The following is a 19,450-nucleotide window of genomic DNA, read 5'->3' as shown; positions in this document are numbered from 1 at the left end:
AACCGACAGACCGACATAGTAAACTATTGAGTCGCGTCCACGCGACTAAAAATGCTAACCTAATTATTGTATTAAAATATATGTTATATTAATTAAAGGGTATATAATAATAATAATATAATATTTATAATATTTATTTGGAACAACACTTTTTTAACAGTGGCACACATGCGTAGATGGTGCGTCCATAGCAATTACAAAATTTAATACAGAAACAATGGAAAATAAAAACTGAAACTAAAACATTTTTCATATTTGAAATAACGACATAAGATTTGACTCGACGCTATTACAAAACTTATTTTAAAACTAAAACTACACTAATACAACTACTAATTTTGCAACAGCAATGGAAAAGAAAGCACATTTTTAAAATAAAACAGTTCAAAGTTGTAATACAATTGCATTTCTTAGTTTCCAAGCACTTTCATTATTCCAAATTCTATATACCGTCACAAAAGGCAGAACCTAGCTTTGTCATTGGGAATTCCCCACTCGGCCTCCCATCTAAAGCAGTGTATTTCAAACTGAAGTTCACACATTTCTATAAAACATTTAGCCATCTGGAAAACTACAATACAATATTAATTGTTCGGTGATAACAAGTTTTATAAGAGTTTTATGAGGAAATAGTATCTTAAATACGGGTCTTCTTTTGTGTCTCCACATAGGGAATTCCCTCAGCCTCCCATATAAATCAATATATTTAAATATGATGTTCACGCATAGACATAACCGTTAACCATGTTAAAACAATATAATATTATACTACTGGTTCGGTATAACGATTTTGACAAATAATATAGAAGGAAAAAGTACAGTTTTTAATATGTGGGTATCAATTGGGCTGGAAAAACAAGCATACTTACTATCCACTTAATTACACAATAAAGTGTACGTGATTGATCTAGTTCCGACGACAATAACTACAACATCTTACATGACTATGTGTAGATGCTTTGTAATGACTCAATAACATGAACGTACGATTTAGTATTTACTATTCAAAAGCTAATGTATTCTGTTTACAGTCCATCATTATTTGTCCTTTTATACATGATACCTGTATTTAGAATGTCAGAGAATATCATTCATTATCATAACTTCTGTAACGTCAAAGAAAAACGCAAAAAGACAGAAATAAGAACACAACATTTCTTCATTGAATCGTTTTTAAACATTAAAGATATAAGCAACTTAAAAAAATCGTTTCAAACGTATTACCAAAAACATTGTTAACTAGTCAAACAACGTTATAGTTTGTTTTTTGATAAGTGGTTCGGTTTGCTGTTTATACATAATACGCGTTTTATTCGGGAAATTACCTCATAATTACTCACTAACCATGGCCTATTATTATGAATCGGTGTATTATTTTAATGTTTACATAATATCAACATTTGAAGAAGATTCGTTTTAATTGTGTTATTTACAATAATCTTTGACCTGAAAAATGTTTCTGAATACAAAGTAGGTTTCCTTATAACATGGGCCTTGATATAAATACAACCTTAACTATAGTCAAGACGGCCACATAGACCGAATTGCACTGGAATTAACTACCCTGTAGTCATGGTTAAAATGATGTCTCATAAGTACTTGGTAATTGTAATATTTTATTTATGGGTTGATTCTACAATTTGCGTTGAAGTTGCATGTGAACTTAGTAATGATACCAGTTTAAAAGCAGTTTGCGAATGTACAGCAAGAACAGTGAATTGTAGAAACCGTGGACTCCGTGAATGGCCAGTTGGAATTCCAGTAAATACACGTTATCTGTAAGTTTGTACATTGTGTTTGTAAACTTATTATTCTGCTTGTTCACTGTGTAAGTGTTTATTTATTTATTTTTTATTAAAAAGATAATACATGACAGTTTATGATGAAGCATACGTGTCTTACTTATCGAAACAATAGATACGCTGATCAACAAAACAGATCAAATCAGTAGTCTTTTTTTTCATTGTGTGTCGATTCCATAATTCATTATGACCTGCTTGCCCGATGAACAATTTATGAAACATAGCATAAGAACATTATAACAGCACATACTTGACATTAGCATAGTGTAGGTATTTGTTGATTTACTTTCCGACGGATGAATGGACGGGAGAAATGGGATTAGAAAGTCACCCGGAATTATACACACACAAACACATGGTACCGTTTTGGTTCTGTATTGTGCCGTTTAGAAATAATATGAGTGATGTACCACCATGCCAACAAAGCAAAAACATTATAACATGAACCTAATTATATTTCATCTTTTTTGTGTCATCACCGATATGTTTTTTTTTGTGGAATTATAATAATAACAGCAATATAATACATTACTTTAAATGAGAAAAGCAGAGAGTGTATTACTCTCTGTCATTAATTTTTTATTTTATAGTTACATGAATGATAACAACTTGAGAACAATTGATGACGATACGTTGTTAGAGTTACGGAATCTTTCAATTATGTAAGTTTTAAATAACAGTATCCTAGCAAATATGTTTGACATGCATATTTGCAGGTTAAACTAAATATTACAACCTTCTTTAGAAGGAAAAGAGAAAATGGAGAAAATAAGCGACAAAACAATAATTGTGGTAATTGATTAATAATTAGTATTAGGTTAACGTTTCAAACCATGTTTATATCGACAGAGAAATTAATAACAATTCACTTACAAGATTACCAACATTTCCGAAGTCAATCGGTAGCGTGTAAGTAGTATATTTTTAAAAGATAAATTAGCAATAAGTGTTCATGTTAAAATATCCAAAGTCAATAGGCCTATATGCATATTATTGTTATTTTGTTTTTAGTTATGCCTACTAGTGTTATGTTTTCAACATTAATATTCAATAAGTTACGTGACAGTATTTTAGTAGGACCTATCAAACTAAATCTGTAGTTTAATAGTGGCTTGAATATATCATCGTGAAATTGCACTGTTCGCATGTCTTTATATTATCGTAATTGCTACGATATCGTAGCATGATTATATTTTACTAGAGGGTAAGCTCGTTTCACTCGCCCCCACCCTTCCAGTAAGTGTAGACGATGGTTCTCGGAATGATAATGACTCGGGTAAAAAGGTCTTAGAAAGACGTTCTGGCTTGGACGTTTCGGTCGGTGTTACTATTATTGAAATGCTTGATATTCGTAAAACTAAACCTACTCTGTTTTATACTGTCTTAGATGATTAAAGTGTAGTCTTTATAGGGGGAGACGGAGTTCATTTGAGGGAGGTGCTTATTCGAGGGATACGTTTCATTTTTTGGTTTTAATAATAATGGTAACATTTACAATCCAATAAAATCCTCTAATAGAAATGAAAAGTGGTAAAAAAGAATAACGAATGCAGGGTAAATTGTAGATAACAGTCCGATGAATTCTACTACAATAATAGTATAATTGTGTTATGAATATAACACAATATTGGGGGGATGTTGATTATAATCTAAGTGATGTTTTATAAGGAAGTTGTTGGGCGTTTATTCAAATAAATGCCATCCTAATTGGTATAATTAATACATTATTTAGATCTTTTGAAACTAACTTCCGTGACACAGTGGGCCGTTTCAGCCTAAAAGGGAAGACGTTTTAGACAGCTAGAAACATAGGCAGAAGTGTCCCAGGCTCCTAACGGGACACAAATAGCCCACAGTTATTCCTGCCAGAGCTTACTCAACAACTCGGCGGTTTAAAACTCGATTTAAAAAAAGGTCTTATCATCATTTATCCCGATGTAATTTTATAATATACACAATATACTCCTATAATTTATGAATATATTTAATTTGATCTTTATTAATTTGCAGTATAATTTTTATTTTTAACTACTGTACCTTCACATGCGTGTCCGAAAAAAAATGGCTATCACCACCAACGGCCAACTTAGTTAAACCCAGTATGACTCAGTATGACTGAGAATCGAAAAACATGTGCCTACTATTTTCTTTTTCCGTTCATCAATTCTCAACCAATCATTTTAAAATTTGAACAATAGGTACTTTAAACATTATATTTTCATATTATTTGTGTCTTTGATTTAAAATATTGCATCAACCCTGTTGTTTTCATTGCCTTTCACTTGGGCAACAAATCTAATTGTCAATCACCTCAGGTTGTTACAGAAACTCCAATCAAAAAGCATCATACTTTTAGATCTCCAAAAATGGGCGGTCATAAACTGCAAACATGAATTTCCCTCATCATGTTCATGAGGTGGTCAGTTGTAAAGGGTGTTAGTAATCTGGTTGTATTTCATTGAATAATTGGTATTTCTGCTAATTTTCAACAGCATTTGAAAGAAGACATGTGTACCTTTCCAACAATGTATTATCTGCCAACAAATATTAATCTACTAATTAAAAATGGCATTTAAAAATGATCAATTTTGAACTTTAATGTGCTGTGTGTGTGTTACCTCAACCTAGGCATGCAACTGAATACCCTCTAGAGACAACGTGACTTCACGGCGGTCAAAGGGCGAGAATCCAAAATCGTTCAACCGTGAGCCCTCATAGACTCTCTTTTCCCAGATGTTTTTTTAGGTCCAGCAGCTGGGACCTATAAATTATAGTCGAGTTTACAATTTTTTAAAACTGTCGGCCTTAGAACTATAGCTACCGCGATGATAAAGCTTCTTAATGAGTATGTCCTCTCGGGACATAGCTGGCTAAAGCCGCGGCACGAACAAATATCAGTATCAGTAGAACTGCAACACATCAATTATATTCAATAGCATCATTCGGTAGTGTGTAGAGTAGGTGTTTTACTGATATTGTTGTGTACTCACCTACACCATTTAAGGTAGAATCAGAACCATAAAAGAAACGACAACGCGTATTCGTTGTCAATTTTCCACATTCGGTCTTTTATTTATTCTCAAGCAACACTATCTTGAAATAATTTCATTTGGAATAATTACTTCACCTCGGTGTTTTTTATAGTGCCCTTACGTAAAGTTGTACTATATAGATGACAGCTATGATGCCATCATTTTCATAACACCTCTTTCTTCCTGTTTGAATACATTGAGCGATATGTGTAAGACTACGATAATAGCATTTATTATTAGCATTGGAAGAAATCTAAGTGTATTGCTACACTTAATAATTGATTAATGCAGTAAATTCAAAATGCAACATTCTTAATTCGTCAGGTATGCAAAACACAACTTGCTGACAGACATATCGACAGCTTTTAATAATCTTCCAATACTTCATACCATGTAAGTTACAATTATAAATGATTTCTTTTAATTGATTGTATCTAATAGAAAGTAAAATAAAAGAACGACATAGAACGTTAACACATTAAACGTGTTTTGTCGTCATCGTCATAGCTGTTATTATTGCTATTATTATCATCACCATACACATCTAATACACCTCAGTACATACACATTTATTAACATATTTATTGTCCATAATACAACAGAATCAAACACAGTCGCACTAGCATTCATATTGTTCATAATGTATACTATAGAAAATGAAAGTATGTTTATTTGATTCATACAAATGTTTTCTTGTTGGTTTAATGCGTCATATCAATGCATCCTATTTTAAACGTTGGAAATGTTTGTATTAATTACATGATCAAGTTTTCTTGTGTACTTTTACATATATTTCAAGATATCATGATGCCTGATATTAAGATTATTAATTTTGCTATTTATAAAAATGTTTAATTATTATAATCATCGTACATTACACTAATTCAAACGATTAAATTATTCCTTCATAGAAACATTCAAAATAACAATATCATAGAATTAAGCAATACTACGTTTAATGGTTCACCAAACATAATGACCATGTAAGTATAACTTCAATAGAAATGTCATTTATAAATGAATTACTACTGTTGCATTCATTTTCACCACCACTGCACAACTGAACTTCAGTACCAAAAATGACTACTGATTAACAAATGACTGATCAGTTGCCCACAACTAAAACAAATTATTTTATTTTTTTTAGTGAAATTTCATATAACCATTTACATAGCATTGAAGCTTTCACTTTTGCAAGCCTCCAAAGGTCATTAAATGTGTAAGTTTTTTTGTACAATTTTATGTTTTAAATAAACTGTTAGTAGATGTTTGTATTCGGAGTTATTATGATGCAAGCGCATGTTCAGATACCGCTAATGACCGTTATTTGTACACATGGTTATTCTTTTCATAATGATGTTTTAAATTTGTTCTTATATTTTCCATAATGTTACGAATAATTTTCTCTACTTTATTTATTATTTCATTACATTTGGAAACAAATCTAATTTTATACAACAGTACCGTAACTCACTGAATGATAAAGCGCAATATCTTGCAACGTTTCCGTTATATTATACCAAGAATGTGGATAGGTATAATACTGCAGATATCATGATGATAATGAAATCATTCTATGTATGATTCTTATTTAGTTTTATCAAAGCAACACATCACAATTACTTGTATTTTCCATATTGTACTCATAAACTATTTGTATTTTATACATAAAAAAAAGACACACAGCTACACTGTGATACAGACAGAGCAGATCAATCATTTTGTCTAATCCTATGACGCGCGCATTATAAATCCTTTAGAATAATATATATATATACCACGTACCACGCCGAGAATGTTAAAGAGTCGCTATCCAATCGAGTTTGAACAATACCATGAAAGCCCCAGTGGTCTAATGGTTAGGACAACTGCATATCAAGCAGACGGTCCGAGTTCGAGTCTCGGTTGGGGCGACTTTTTCTCATTCTCACAGATTTCCTCATCTTTATCGTTTCAAATTAATTAATTAAATGTCAGTATATCACCGGGCGGTTTAGAATTAATGTTCTTTGCCTGATGTATTTATATATATATATATAAGTATCTCTTCGGAGATCCCGCTTCGTGAATAAAAATACTGAAAGATGAGGACGTATCAATTTGATCTCTGGTGCGCGTGCGTACAACTGAGGAACTAGTGCTGTTCCGCCGTACCACGCCGAGAATGTTTAAGAGTCACTATCCAATCGAGTTTAAACAATTCAATACCATGAAAGCCCCAGTGGTCTAATGGTTAGGACATCTGCATATCAAGCAGGCGGTCCGAGTTCGAGTCTCGGTTGGGGCGACTTTTTCTCATTCTCACAGATTTCCTCATCTTTTATCGTTTCAAATTAATTAATTCAATTTCAGTATATCACCGGGCGGTTTAGAATTAATGTTCTTTGCCGAATGTGTTTATATATATAAAAAGTATCTCTTCGGAGATCTCGCCTCGTGAATAAAAATACTGAAAGATGAGGACGTATCAATTTGATCTCTGGTGCGCGTGCGTACAACTGAGGAACTAGTGCTGTTCCGCCGTACCACGCTGAGAATGTTAAAGAGTCGCTATCAAATCGAGTTTGAACAATACCATGAAAGCCCCAGTGGTCCAATGGTTAGGACATCGGCATATCAAGTAGGCGGTCCGAGTTCGAGTCTCGGTTGGGGCGACTTTTTCTCATTCTCACAGATTTCCTCCTCTTTATCGTTTCAAATTAATTAATTAAATTTCAGTATATCACCGGGCGGTTTAGAATTAATGTTCTTTGCCTAATGAATAATACTCAATATTAGAATCAACTAATTGACGATATAAACCAATAATAGCACTGGGGCTAGATATGTCTATACAATGTCTCCAAATGAATCCAAGCATTTTATTTCCATTAAAGATAATGTAGTCACTGTGTTTACAAAATGTAAGTTTACTATCGATATAAATTCCTAGGTCACGGTGAACTAACACTTTGTCTAAAATAATTGCGTTGATCATATAAGAGAAACACTTGGGTTCCAGTTTAAGAAAACAGAAATTGATTTTCACTTGGAGATATTGAAAGACAAGCCACAGTGCTGACTCCATGCAACAACAATATCAAGGTCCTCCTTGACATCATTATCAGAGCCGACAACACGATACAACTTCAGGTCATCGGCATATATAATGCATTGTTTGGAATACAGGCAGTTATTCTAAAACTAAAAATTCGATTGCAATACACTATTTTCAAAATTGAGACAAAATAAGCGGATGTGGTAGATGATTCAGCTTCAAACATAATTATATACACATTTAACCCACGGATCCAATCTATGATTTAGGAACAAAAATGTTATACATTAAGTTAAAGTTGTGTAATTTCTGAAGATATCCTGTTTGTTGAAATTCCTGTGTTTGTAAATATGTTCAAACTTTCAATTTGTATATATTATATATGTATCTCTAATAATAGTGAATCATTTTAGCTTCTCCTATCATGACAGTCTACTGCATATTCATTATAACACAGTATTTTATTCATCAGTACAGTATTCATTATGTTTTTGATATTTTAGGTCTATTAATTTTAACCCAAAACTCAAAGAGCTTTGTGAAAATTCATTTGCTTTGACAACAAGATATAGTGTTACAATGTAAGTAGAGAAGATTACACTACTGTTGTTGAAGTAAACAATATACACTTACGATTTTGTTTTTTAAGTAGGCTTATAAACACCATAATAAGACTATCATTAAAATATATGAGCAATCTAATTAATTCCAACATTTTATGTGTACCCAAAGTTTTCGGAACAAGCAAAATATAAACGTACTGTATCTGTGATTGAGGTACCTGTTTTATATCTTCTTTTTCAATAGAGTGATTGCATACAACCATAATCTTGTAAACCTTTCTAGTGGAGCTTTCAAAAACTTGTCAACTGGAAGCTTCATGTGGGTAAAATTATCAATCTATGACGATAGTTATGATTATTATGATGTTGCTTATGGTAATTGTAAGGATGAGTAAAATATGGGAAGATTAAGTAAATTAACACTAATTAAGCCGATTCTTTAATCATCTTGTTTCTACGTGAATATGGTTATCAAACGAAGAGTTTTAATTTTTCATTCATTTTTTAGGCTTACGAAAAGTAAGAATATACAAATGTTTTGGATTTTTTGACTGCACAATTTAAATTTGAGAGGTCGCAGTAGCGTTTTGAGCTTAGCTTGACATTTTAGTGATCCGTACCATAATTGTTTCTTTGAATATATTAGACATTTACACAGAAATGGTTTGCGAAGCATACCATCAAAAGCTTTTCAAGGCGGAATCATTAGCTATATGTAAGTATTGTTTACAAAAAACTAAATTAAATGAAATTTCTACTGTAACTTGTAATGAAACTTACTTACTTATAATTATATAATATATATATAATAATAATAATAATATAATATATAATATTCTCCTAAAGTGTCTAAATAAATTATAAAAATACACATATCAAACAGACACAAAGTCAAGAAAAACGATGGTAAACATAACTACATTACACCATGTAACTCAACCGCTGTTTTTTTCAAACCGATTTGCATAACTCGAACACACGACGAATGCATAATACACTCCTTCTCTGTTTTCCAGAAAACTTGAAGACAACCAAATTCGATTTATACATAAGGACGCCTTTGTTGCATTGGACAATATTGAAGAACTGTAAGTACAGTGATGTATATTAAAATCGATGTTGTCATGACATTGACACAAATACTATCAATCTGCACTTTTGGGCCGCCTCTGTTTTTAAAACTTTTATATGCAAAGAATTGATATAGTTTGTATTATTATTGTGCGCTGCCATATTATTGCAAGATATTAAAACATATTGCAGGGCTGGTGTTTGTTTAGAAATAGTTGACATGTTGGACCCACTCCCCTCGTTGTTGCGGATATGGATTTAAACGATTTGTTGTTGTTTTTAAATAATAATAAGAGGCCTTGTTTTAATTTTTTCAACTTATCTAAATGTTTGAAATTTCTAATCATAGTCTTATTTTTTTGTTGTATTAATACTTTAACTTTACAAAGACGACTTGCTTATAACAATCTTACGGAAATACCAATCTTACCCGCTAACAGCAAGTTTAGACTACTGTGAGTAGTATTTTTTTTAAATGTACAGTACTCAACTTGCGTCACTGATAGGGCGAAACAAGAGATAATACCAAATAAAATTAATAACCTGTAGCTTGGTCTAAAACCGATATTCAAACGCTGTTTGTATTTACTCTATATAGCGCCCTCTATAATATATGTATGTTAAAAGTACAGCATTTATGCAGACAGCATACACTTTATATAGTTATACAGATACATACCTATTGACAGAATCAGAATCTTCAATATTTACACCATTTTTATTTCTAAGATTAAGAATTTGTTTTTTTGTCTCTGAATTTGTGACTTCTTGTAAGAGTTAAAAAGCGTTACTCGCGTAGATAATATATTCCTATTTGTAATATTAATGTCATTACTATTGCTATTGTTATTACTATTGCCTATGCCTATTATTATTATTGTTATTATTATTATTATTATTATTATTATTATTATTATTATTATTATTATTATTATTATTATTATTATTATTATTATTATTATTATTATTATTATTATTATTATTATTATTATTATTATTATTATTATTATTATTATTATTATTATTATTATTATTATTATTATTATTATTATTATTATTATTATTATTATTATTATTATTATTATTATTATTATTATTATTATTATTATTATTATTATTATTATTATTATTATTATTATTATTATTATTATTATTATTATTATTATTATTATTATTATTATTATTATTATTATTATTATTATTATTATTATTATTATTATTATTATTATTATTATTATTATTATTATTATTATTATTATTATTATTATTATTATTATTATTATTATTATTATTATTATTATTATTATTATTATTATTATTATTATTATTATTATTATTATTATTATTATTATTATTATTATTATTATTATTATTATTATTATTATTATTATTATTATTATTATTATTATTATTATTATTATTATTATTATTATTATTATTATTATTATTATTATTATTATTATTATTATTATTATTATTATTATTATTATTATTATTATTATTATTATTATTATTATTATTATTATTATTATTATTATTATTATTATTATTATTATTATTATTATTATTATTATTATTATTATTATTATTATTATTATTATTATTATTATTATTATTATTATTATTATTATTATTATTATTATTATTATTATTATTATTATTATTATTATTATTATTATTATTATTATTATTATTATTATTATTATTATTATTATTATTATTATTATTATTATTATTATTATTATTATTATTATTATTATTATTATTATTATTATTATTATTATTATTATTATTATTATTATTATTATTATTATTATTATTATTATTATTATTATTATTATTATTATTATTATTATTATTATTATTATTATTATTATTATTATTATTATTATTATTATTATTATTATTATTATTATTATTATTATTATTATTATTATTATTATTATTATTATTATTATTATTATTATTATTATTATTATTATTATTATTATTATTATTATTATTATTATTATTATTATTATTATTATTATTATTATTATTATTATTATTATTATTATTATTATTATTATTATTAATTTAATCATTATCAAATTTCCAAAATGTTTAATTATTGGAATATGGTGTATATTTTTTTCTGGTCTTGTTTAGTGCTGTATTTGATATTTTCTTCTTTAGTGATTTGAGCTGGAACTATATCACATCATTAGAAGGTTGTCAACTTCCTTCAGTTAGGAACATGTTAATGAACAAAAATAATATTCAACGTGTCTCAAAAAATGTATTTGCCAATATGTCATCGCTTGAAATGTTGTAAGTATAAACTAGCATGGAATTCAATGATGACATATCATCGGTTCTTAATTATTATCAGTGTCAGTGTCAATGTCAATGTAATTGTTATTGTCGTCGTTGTTGTCATCATTGCCGTTGACATCTTCGTCGTCGTTGTCGTTATTATTACTTTTCTTTAGCTCTTGGAAAAAGAGTATGTATTAGAATTACCTTTTAAGTAAAATGAAGTCATGTATAAGTTTTCATTGTAAGAGTACAATTTATGAAAGATGCATACAGATGTTTCGAAATGTGTACCCAGTTATTAAATGAACCCGGATATATTGCATCCTCGTTGATCAGTTCAGTGGAGTAATCAAACAAATATGTGTATATTTTTTTTAGGATGCTTGTAGGCAACAACATTACTGTTATCGAAGAAGGAGCATTTAGTGGAACGAATCTTCGCTTTCTGTAAGTTTGTATTTAGCATTTCTTATCCAAAATCATTATCAGTCTGTTATTCATTGACTGCTGGTGAGTACTTCGTAAACATAGGTTTATATGTAAAGATTGTCATAGGGAATTAAATGCGTTGTGTTTATACCAATTGTGGGTTAGGGTTAGCACTAAGCTTGATTATGTTGCATGTGTATCTTATATAGACCTTTGGTCACATTAATTTCAGTGAATTCGAATTTCTTACGATTGCATCGTTTTTACATTGGATAATATATATAATAAGTAAAAATATAGCACAATGAGGTGACACAAAAGCTCTGACAACTATAACAAAATTGCCACTTTTCACTTCTTATATAAACATAGTAAAAATATGATCGAATCTATATATACATTTACGTAAGGGCAAAATTCGGTAAATCGCGCGTTACTTTTAGAATTTTTACTCGATGGTATATAAAGTTGGTTCGTACGTTCGGCACTGATTTGAACCTAATTAAGTTGAGTTAGATATTAGTTATTGACTATCAAAACGATTTGAGGTTTTAAGGATTTTCCCCCAAAAAGTGTGTTTTCCGATCGTGTTATACACTGTCTAATGGATGTCGATGCTGAAAAATACCCGCACACAATAATACGAGGATGCTTCTTCGCACGGCCCATCGTAATGTTGAAGACAAACAGATTTTCTTTAAAAAATACTATTTTTATAGATCTATACAAACGTACATTCCAATTTCTGAGTCTCCCAATATAATTATTAAACAAGTAAGTACATTTATGGGCCATTGTGGGATAAAAATAAAACCTTTAACAATAAATACATTTTTCAATACAAACCATTTTGACGCTATTTGAAGCGAAAATTTCCTACTGTTATAGTCCAGTAAAATATCACCTTCACCATCGCATAACGTTAGTAGTCGTAGTCAACGAGATTCTCACCGTAGGTTCTAAACATTATGTAAAGATCATTTATTGATGTTGCGTCGCGTAAAAGTTGGGATTTGCGGAGAAAATGAAGTTTTTATACGCAGTTTTTGCTTCCTTTCGTCGTCGTTTGTTTACATCGAAAAATGACGTCATGAGGCAAAAGTGAATAACACGCCATTGTCGACATTTGCGTTCGTATTAAAAAGTGGATTTTATATGTACGAATATGGTATTAATTATCTGTGTTACATTGTATTATTATGTATCACATATATAACAAGTCATTTTGATAAAAAAAGTCAAATAAATATAAAAAACAAAAGAAACTTTTTGCATGTCATCTGAAATGACCTTCCATACAATGTGATAGCGCCCTCTATAAGTATTGATACACTCGCACTTCACACTGCAAGCTTTCTGTTGTTATTCATTCATTCAGAAATACAATTTAGGGAAGGAATCGAATGTGTTGTACATCAAAGGGCATTATTACTTGTTTACTATACATTTATGATGTTTTCCCCAAAAATAATTACTAGTATGTACATTTTGCGAATTGTAGATGTATGTATGAAATTTAAAAAAGCTGTTTGCGCGGTCTGTAAAGCGATATAATATCAATAATTATAAATATAAAATAATTTTTACTTTTTTTTGATAAATCATTATGAATATGTTTACTTAGGTCTGCTTTAAGCACCCTATTAAAAAAGAAAAGAAACAAATTGATTTACATCTACTTTTTGTCACGTTTTCGGTAATTAATCGTCTTCTTCGCACTCACTATCTGATTCGTCACTCTGTTCTCATCATCCGAGTTAAAGAAGTCGTTCTCAGCAATCGCATCGATCAATTCTGTTGGAAGAATCTCGCCTTCACACCACAAAGGCCCCAGCAAATCATTATCGCCCAACGCACCATCCGTTATGGTCTTGGGGTTTCGGAACTCGTAAATCGGTGTTAGTGCGAGCTTCCAGATCCTGACTCGATAGTTCGATCGTGCGTCGTATAATATGTTGATGCAAGCATCTACGCGACGGTGGAAAGTTAAATCAATGTTTTTTTAACACTGATTATTCCGTCTTTTTCCTTGCATTTCCTGCGTTGAGAAAGTCAAATCTAAGTTCATCGGTACTCCTTGCTTTCGATCGGGATCCATATAACAGGCACGTGAACTCTTCCAGTTCCAACATTAACCCTTCTTCTACTTTCCAACTTTCTCCCAACGATTAATTACCGAAAACGTGACAAAAAGTAGGCTTAAATCAATTTGTTTCTTTTCTTTTTTAATAGGGTGCTTAAAGCAGCGCAAAGTAATCATATTTATAACGATTTATCAGAAAAAAGTAAAAATTATTTTATATATAATTATTATTAGGCCCTATATCGCTTTACAGACCGCGCAAACAGCTTTTTTTTAAATTTCATACCGGTACATCTACAATTCGCAAAATGTACATCATACTAGTAATTATTTTTGGGGAAAACATCATAAACATATAGTAAACAAGTAATAATGCCCTTTGATGTACAACACATTCGATTCCTTCCCTAAATTGTATTTCTGAATGAATGAATAACAACAGAAAGCTTGCAGTGTGAAGTGCGAGTGTATCAATACTTATAGAGGGCGCTGTCACATTGTATGGAAGGTCATATTAGATGACATGCAAAAATCACGATTTTCTTTTGTTTTTCATATTTATTTGACTTATTTTATATCAAAATGACTTGTTATATATGTGATACATAATAATACAATGTAATACAGACAATTAATACCATATTCGTATATTTAAAATTCACTTTTTAATACGAACGCAAATGTCGACAATGGCGTGTCATTCACTTTTGCCTCATGACGTCATTTTTCGATGTAAACAAACGACGACGAAAGGAAGCAAAAACTGCGTATAAAAACTTCATTTTCTCCGCAAATCCCAACTTTTACGCGACGCAACATCAATAAATGATCTTTCCATAATGTTTAGAACCTACGATGAGAATCTCGTTGACTACTAACGTTATGCAATAATGAAGGTGATATTTTACTGGACTATGAGTGTTGGTACTGTTTAAACACATCATTATACAAATAAACTGTATTATTGACAGTTGCTTCTCAGCGTACCTAGATTTGTGGGCATCTAGGTCGTGCCCACAAATGGTTCTCGAATACATAGTATAATTTCAGCGAAAAAAAACAGGCGATTTCAAATGTACGTACCACAGGACAATAATACATGTCGTTTACAGGAACTATATAATATACACGGTGATTTATGTAGTCAACCAAAATTAGCACGCTGGGAATTTCTTCCGAAAGAGAAAGTCACAAAATGAGTCAAATTTAAACAAACCTATGTTTTGTATGTAACATTAGGGTTGAGGGATGGAGAAAAGGATGGGTGGAAAGAGGAACACTTTTTAAATATATTCGGTAATGAAATAATTGTTTTCATGTTTTACAAATAAATACCACTAAACACAGTGTGTCACAAAATAAGTCCAAATGTTTGAGTCAAATTTACACAAATAATCGATTGAAATAGTAAAGTACGTACATTGAACGATACAGCACTACGACGTTTATATTTTTGTAATTACAGTTTTAATTAATACAAACGTTGAGAAGCAACTGTCAGTAATAAATGTGTTTATATAATGTAAAACAGTTTGTAAAAGCACCTCTATTCGGGACAAATCGTAAATTCGCTTTAATCGTCAATAAAATATTTGTCTAACTCAACTTAATTAGTAGGCCTAATGGTTTTCAAGTGTTTCTTAGAGCCAATTTATACTTAAAATTGGTTCCTACACACCAAAGTTGTTCTGCGTTAGGGCATGTGATTCTTCGTACTGTAGGCCTATTCTAATTGATTTAGTATCTTAGAGCCAGTTCATACGGTACTTAGTTATTTACACGGGTAAGTTAGTTCCTACACACTAAAGATTGCGGTGACTGTTCTCAAGAATGCAACTAACTCGGATAAATAACTATAATGCTAAACCGGCCCATAATAGAAGGTTATGTGATACAGCGGTTTTGGTAAAAGCATTAAGAAAAAGGTTACGCGCGATTTACTGAAATTACCTAATACGAATATGAATAAAACTCAAAATATGTTCTATAAAAAAATTGTAAAAATGAACACAGAGCAAATGAATAGAGTCAAACACGACGTAATCTGTAGCCAAATATAATTGCCATCATGACAATTTTAAAATTAAAAATAAACTCTAGACTTGAATATTGTCTGTATTGCATGATATTGGCCTGCCACAATCATGTCTCATTATTTAATAATGATGGAGTGGTATCTTCATATTTATAAAATTCGCATCAAACATGGATTGTTTTCTTACAACAACGTCTTGCAATTAAGGAATACTATAATATATATTTGTTGTATACTATTACTGATACATCTACTGGTATTATTAGCATTATATATTTTAACTGATCAATTGAAACATTAAGTTGAGGGGGAGGTTGGTGATGTGGGTGGTGGTTGAACTGCAATAATAAAGTTGATTGTACAGGTATAGACGGCGACTGAAAACGTTAGCTCATTATCTGTTTAAAATACCTAGATCCGACCTCTGCAGTCACAGATTTAAACTAGAGAGTACTCCAAGAGTACAAACCTCCGCCTACTGTAAAATTCCCCTACATAAAATTTTCCCGGAAAATATATATGTATTTTTTAAATTTTTTGTTATTAGTTCTAAGTGAAAATAGGCTAACTGCACACTACAAAGTTGTGGATGAGAGTTTGGTGTAATGGTTATGTATCCAGCCTCTTACAGTTGAGATCGTTGGTTCAAGTCCCACTGAGGTTATTTTTTTATTTATTATTTTTTTTTTATTTCTTTTTTGTTTTTGTTTTTTGTGGACCTTGATCTTTGACCCTGACCCTTCAAATTTAACCACAATTATATGATGAGTCATTGATCATTGTGGCTAAGTTTGGTGAGATTTGGATAAAAACTGTGGTCTCTAGGCAGTAAAATAGTTTTTTGTTAGTTGTGACCTTGACCTATGACCCTTTCCTCTCAAATTCAAACTCGTCCGAGCTTTTGAGGCATAGATTATTGTGGCCAAATTTGGTGAGATTCGGATAAAAACTGTGGCCCCCAGGCTGTTCACAGACACACACACACACGCACGCATACAGGGGTGAAAACATAACCTCCTTGGCGGAGGTAACAATCTAATCGAATTTCTGTTTTGAGTGTACTTGTCTTTGTGTTATTACGCCTGCGGGAATAGACGCTTGTAGAAGAAAGATTGGAATGTTCCATTCATCGCAAATCAATAAATTTGTATACACTTATATTAAATCTATCAAAATAGTTTTTTTGAAAGAAAATCGGCGTGTCTTCAGCATTATGATGCTGTACTCGAGCTGTTCAGCCGGTTTTCAGCTATTAAAAGCAATTATCGTAAGAGGAGATAGGTAAACGCGAAGCATCCTCGTATTATTGTGTGCTGGTATTTTTCAAGATGGACATCCATTAGACCGTGTATTCCACGATCGGAAAACACCCCTATTTGAGGCAAATTGTTGAACCTTAATTCGTTTTAATTGTCAATAACGAATTATCTAACTCAATTTAATTAGTAAACAGGTGGTTCAGTACCGAAAGTACGAACCAACTTTATATACCATCGAGTAAACATTTTAGAAGTAACGCGCGATTTACCTTACGTACATTTATATATAGATTAATAATTTACTATTTAAATCGACTATGACAGTGACAGTTTCAACAAAGTATTAACTTGCAAATGTTTTACTTTGTTTATGGGTATATTATTTATAAACCATAAAACAAATATTTCGTTACGGATAGAGAATATATTTAAAGTTGGTTGGTAAACTGATCGGAACGCCTAATCGTAAGAAAACGTCGCAATCGTAAGCGGAAGCAGATTTAACGTTGACTTTAATTACCAACCCAGGGTCAAATGTCAGATGCCATGATTTCTAAGGACAGAAAACTTCTCTCCTAAAGAACTGTTATAAGACTTAGCTGTTGCATACAAGCATCTCGTATGCATGTGTTGTATTTGATTATTTAGAGGGATGTCGCTTTATTATTGCCACTAGCGGCTTTATGGCCGGCTATCCTTGATTAATTGTTGTTATATTGTTTTGCAGATTCCTTTATGGCAACGAAATAGAAAAAATTACAAATGGGATGTTTAAAACTAAAAATACAACGCTAGAATACATGTAAGATGTGTTACCGTTACAAAATAACTTTCAACTTTTAAATAAATCCTAAAAAGAACTTTAAAGAAATAACTAATCTGTAAGTATACATTGACCAAGAAAAATCACTGTTTTGTTCCCTCAGATATCTATTTGACAATAACTTAAAACAGATCGAAACAAGTTCTCTCTCCTCCCTGGCAGAAAACGGAACAATGTACGGTAACATGGATGGTTTTTTTAGTTCCAATAAAACAATTGTAATGGTCAACAATGTGATTAAATATTAAAGTGTAATCTTAATGCTGGTTATCAGTCGACGTAAGATTAAGAGTTTTCAACATGTCTAAAGTTTTGTACGATTCTTACGTATCTTTTGCAAAGTTGAAAAAAAATATGACGTCAATGGCGTTTGTCAAGTTCGTGTCGGTCCGCTCGCAAACTGCTGTAGATATGCCTCTCCCGAAAGTTAACATTCTGAATTTAAAATTCATGATGCGCGTTTACGACGATTTTAGTGTTGTTACGAAAGTTGAAATTTCCTAAAAACATTCAACTATTCATGACCATTTGAAGCATCGCCTCTGATTGGTGTTTCTTTATCGAGTGGGTTTTCTTATATTTGTATTTCAAATAGTATAAAAGGTACCTATTGCGTATCCTCCTACACACGACTGTACTAAAGATGCGATGAATGTGATATAATTACAAATACTAAAAAAATAATTAAAACGATTGAAGAAAAAAGCGTAAGTTTAGGGCGCTACTGTAAATGGAAATACCAAAGTTTATACTGTTTTAAAAGGAGTTTTTCTAATCAATATCTGCATAATTATCATAGCGGATATTTTGATTTTAGCGAATTAATTTGCATTCAATTCAACAACTGTAAACTTTAAGAATCAAGGCTCAAATAACATAGCATTGATTAAATAAGCTCAAATGAACTGCATGCTGAAAAATAATGACGTCATACACATTACGCCATATAAATCCATGTATCTCATTGTTTTGTTTTTACGATAGGGCTTCCGTCTCTTACGAAAGTTGACTTCAAGTC

The 19,450-nt window shown here is 30.4% G+C and overlaps 2 protein-coding genes across 2 annotated transcripts in view; both read left to right on the top strand.

Annotated features, from left to right (window-relative positions):
• Positions 1 to 19,450, top strand: part of LOC144840058 (keratocan-like) — a 62,202-nt gene that overhangs the window by 34,860 nt on the left and 7,892 nt on the right. The window lies entirely within an intron of this gene.
• Positions 1,546 to 18,850, top strand: LOC144840983 (lumican-like). Its single transcript, XM_078697099.1, has 15 exons — positions 1,546 to 1,778; positions 2,393 to 2,464; positions 2,652 to 2,711; positions 5,159 to 5,227; positions 5,746 to 5,817; positions 5,982 to 6,053; positions 8,375 to 8,452; positions 8,679 to 8,753; positions 9,081 to 9,149; positions 9,451 to 9,522; positions 9,895 to 9,960; positions 11,681 to 11,815; positions 12,182 to 12,250; positions 18,337 to 18,411; positions 18,536 to 18,850. The coding sequence occupies exons 1-15, from the start codon at positions 1,573 to 1,575 to the stop codon at positions 18,678 to 18,680; spliced, it is 1,335 nt and encodes a 444-aa protein (XP_078553225.1). The 5' UTR covers positions 1,546 to 1,572; the 3' UTR covers positions 18,681 to 18,850.

The sequence above is a fragment of the Antedon bifida genome, chromosome 4 (genome assembly GCF_963402885.1).
Source record: "Antedon bifida chromosome 4, ecAntBifi1.1, whole genome shotgun sequence".
Lineage (NCBI taxonomy): Eukaryota > Metazoa > Echinodermata > Crinoidea > Comatulida > Antedonidae > Antedon > Antedon bifida.
The sequence above is the reverse complement of the archived record's forward strand: the minus strand, read 5'-3'. Positions and strand labels throughout refer to the sequence as shown.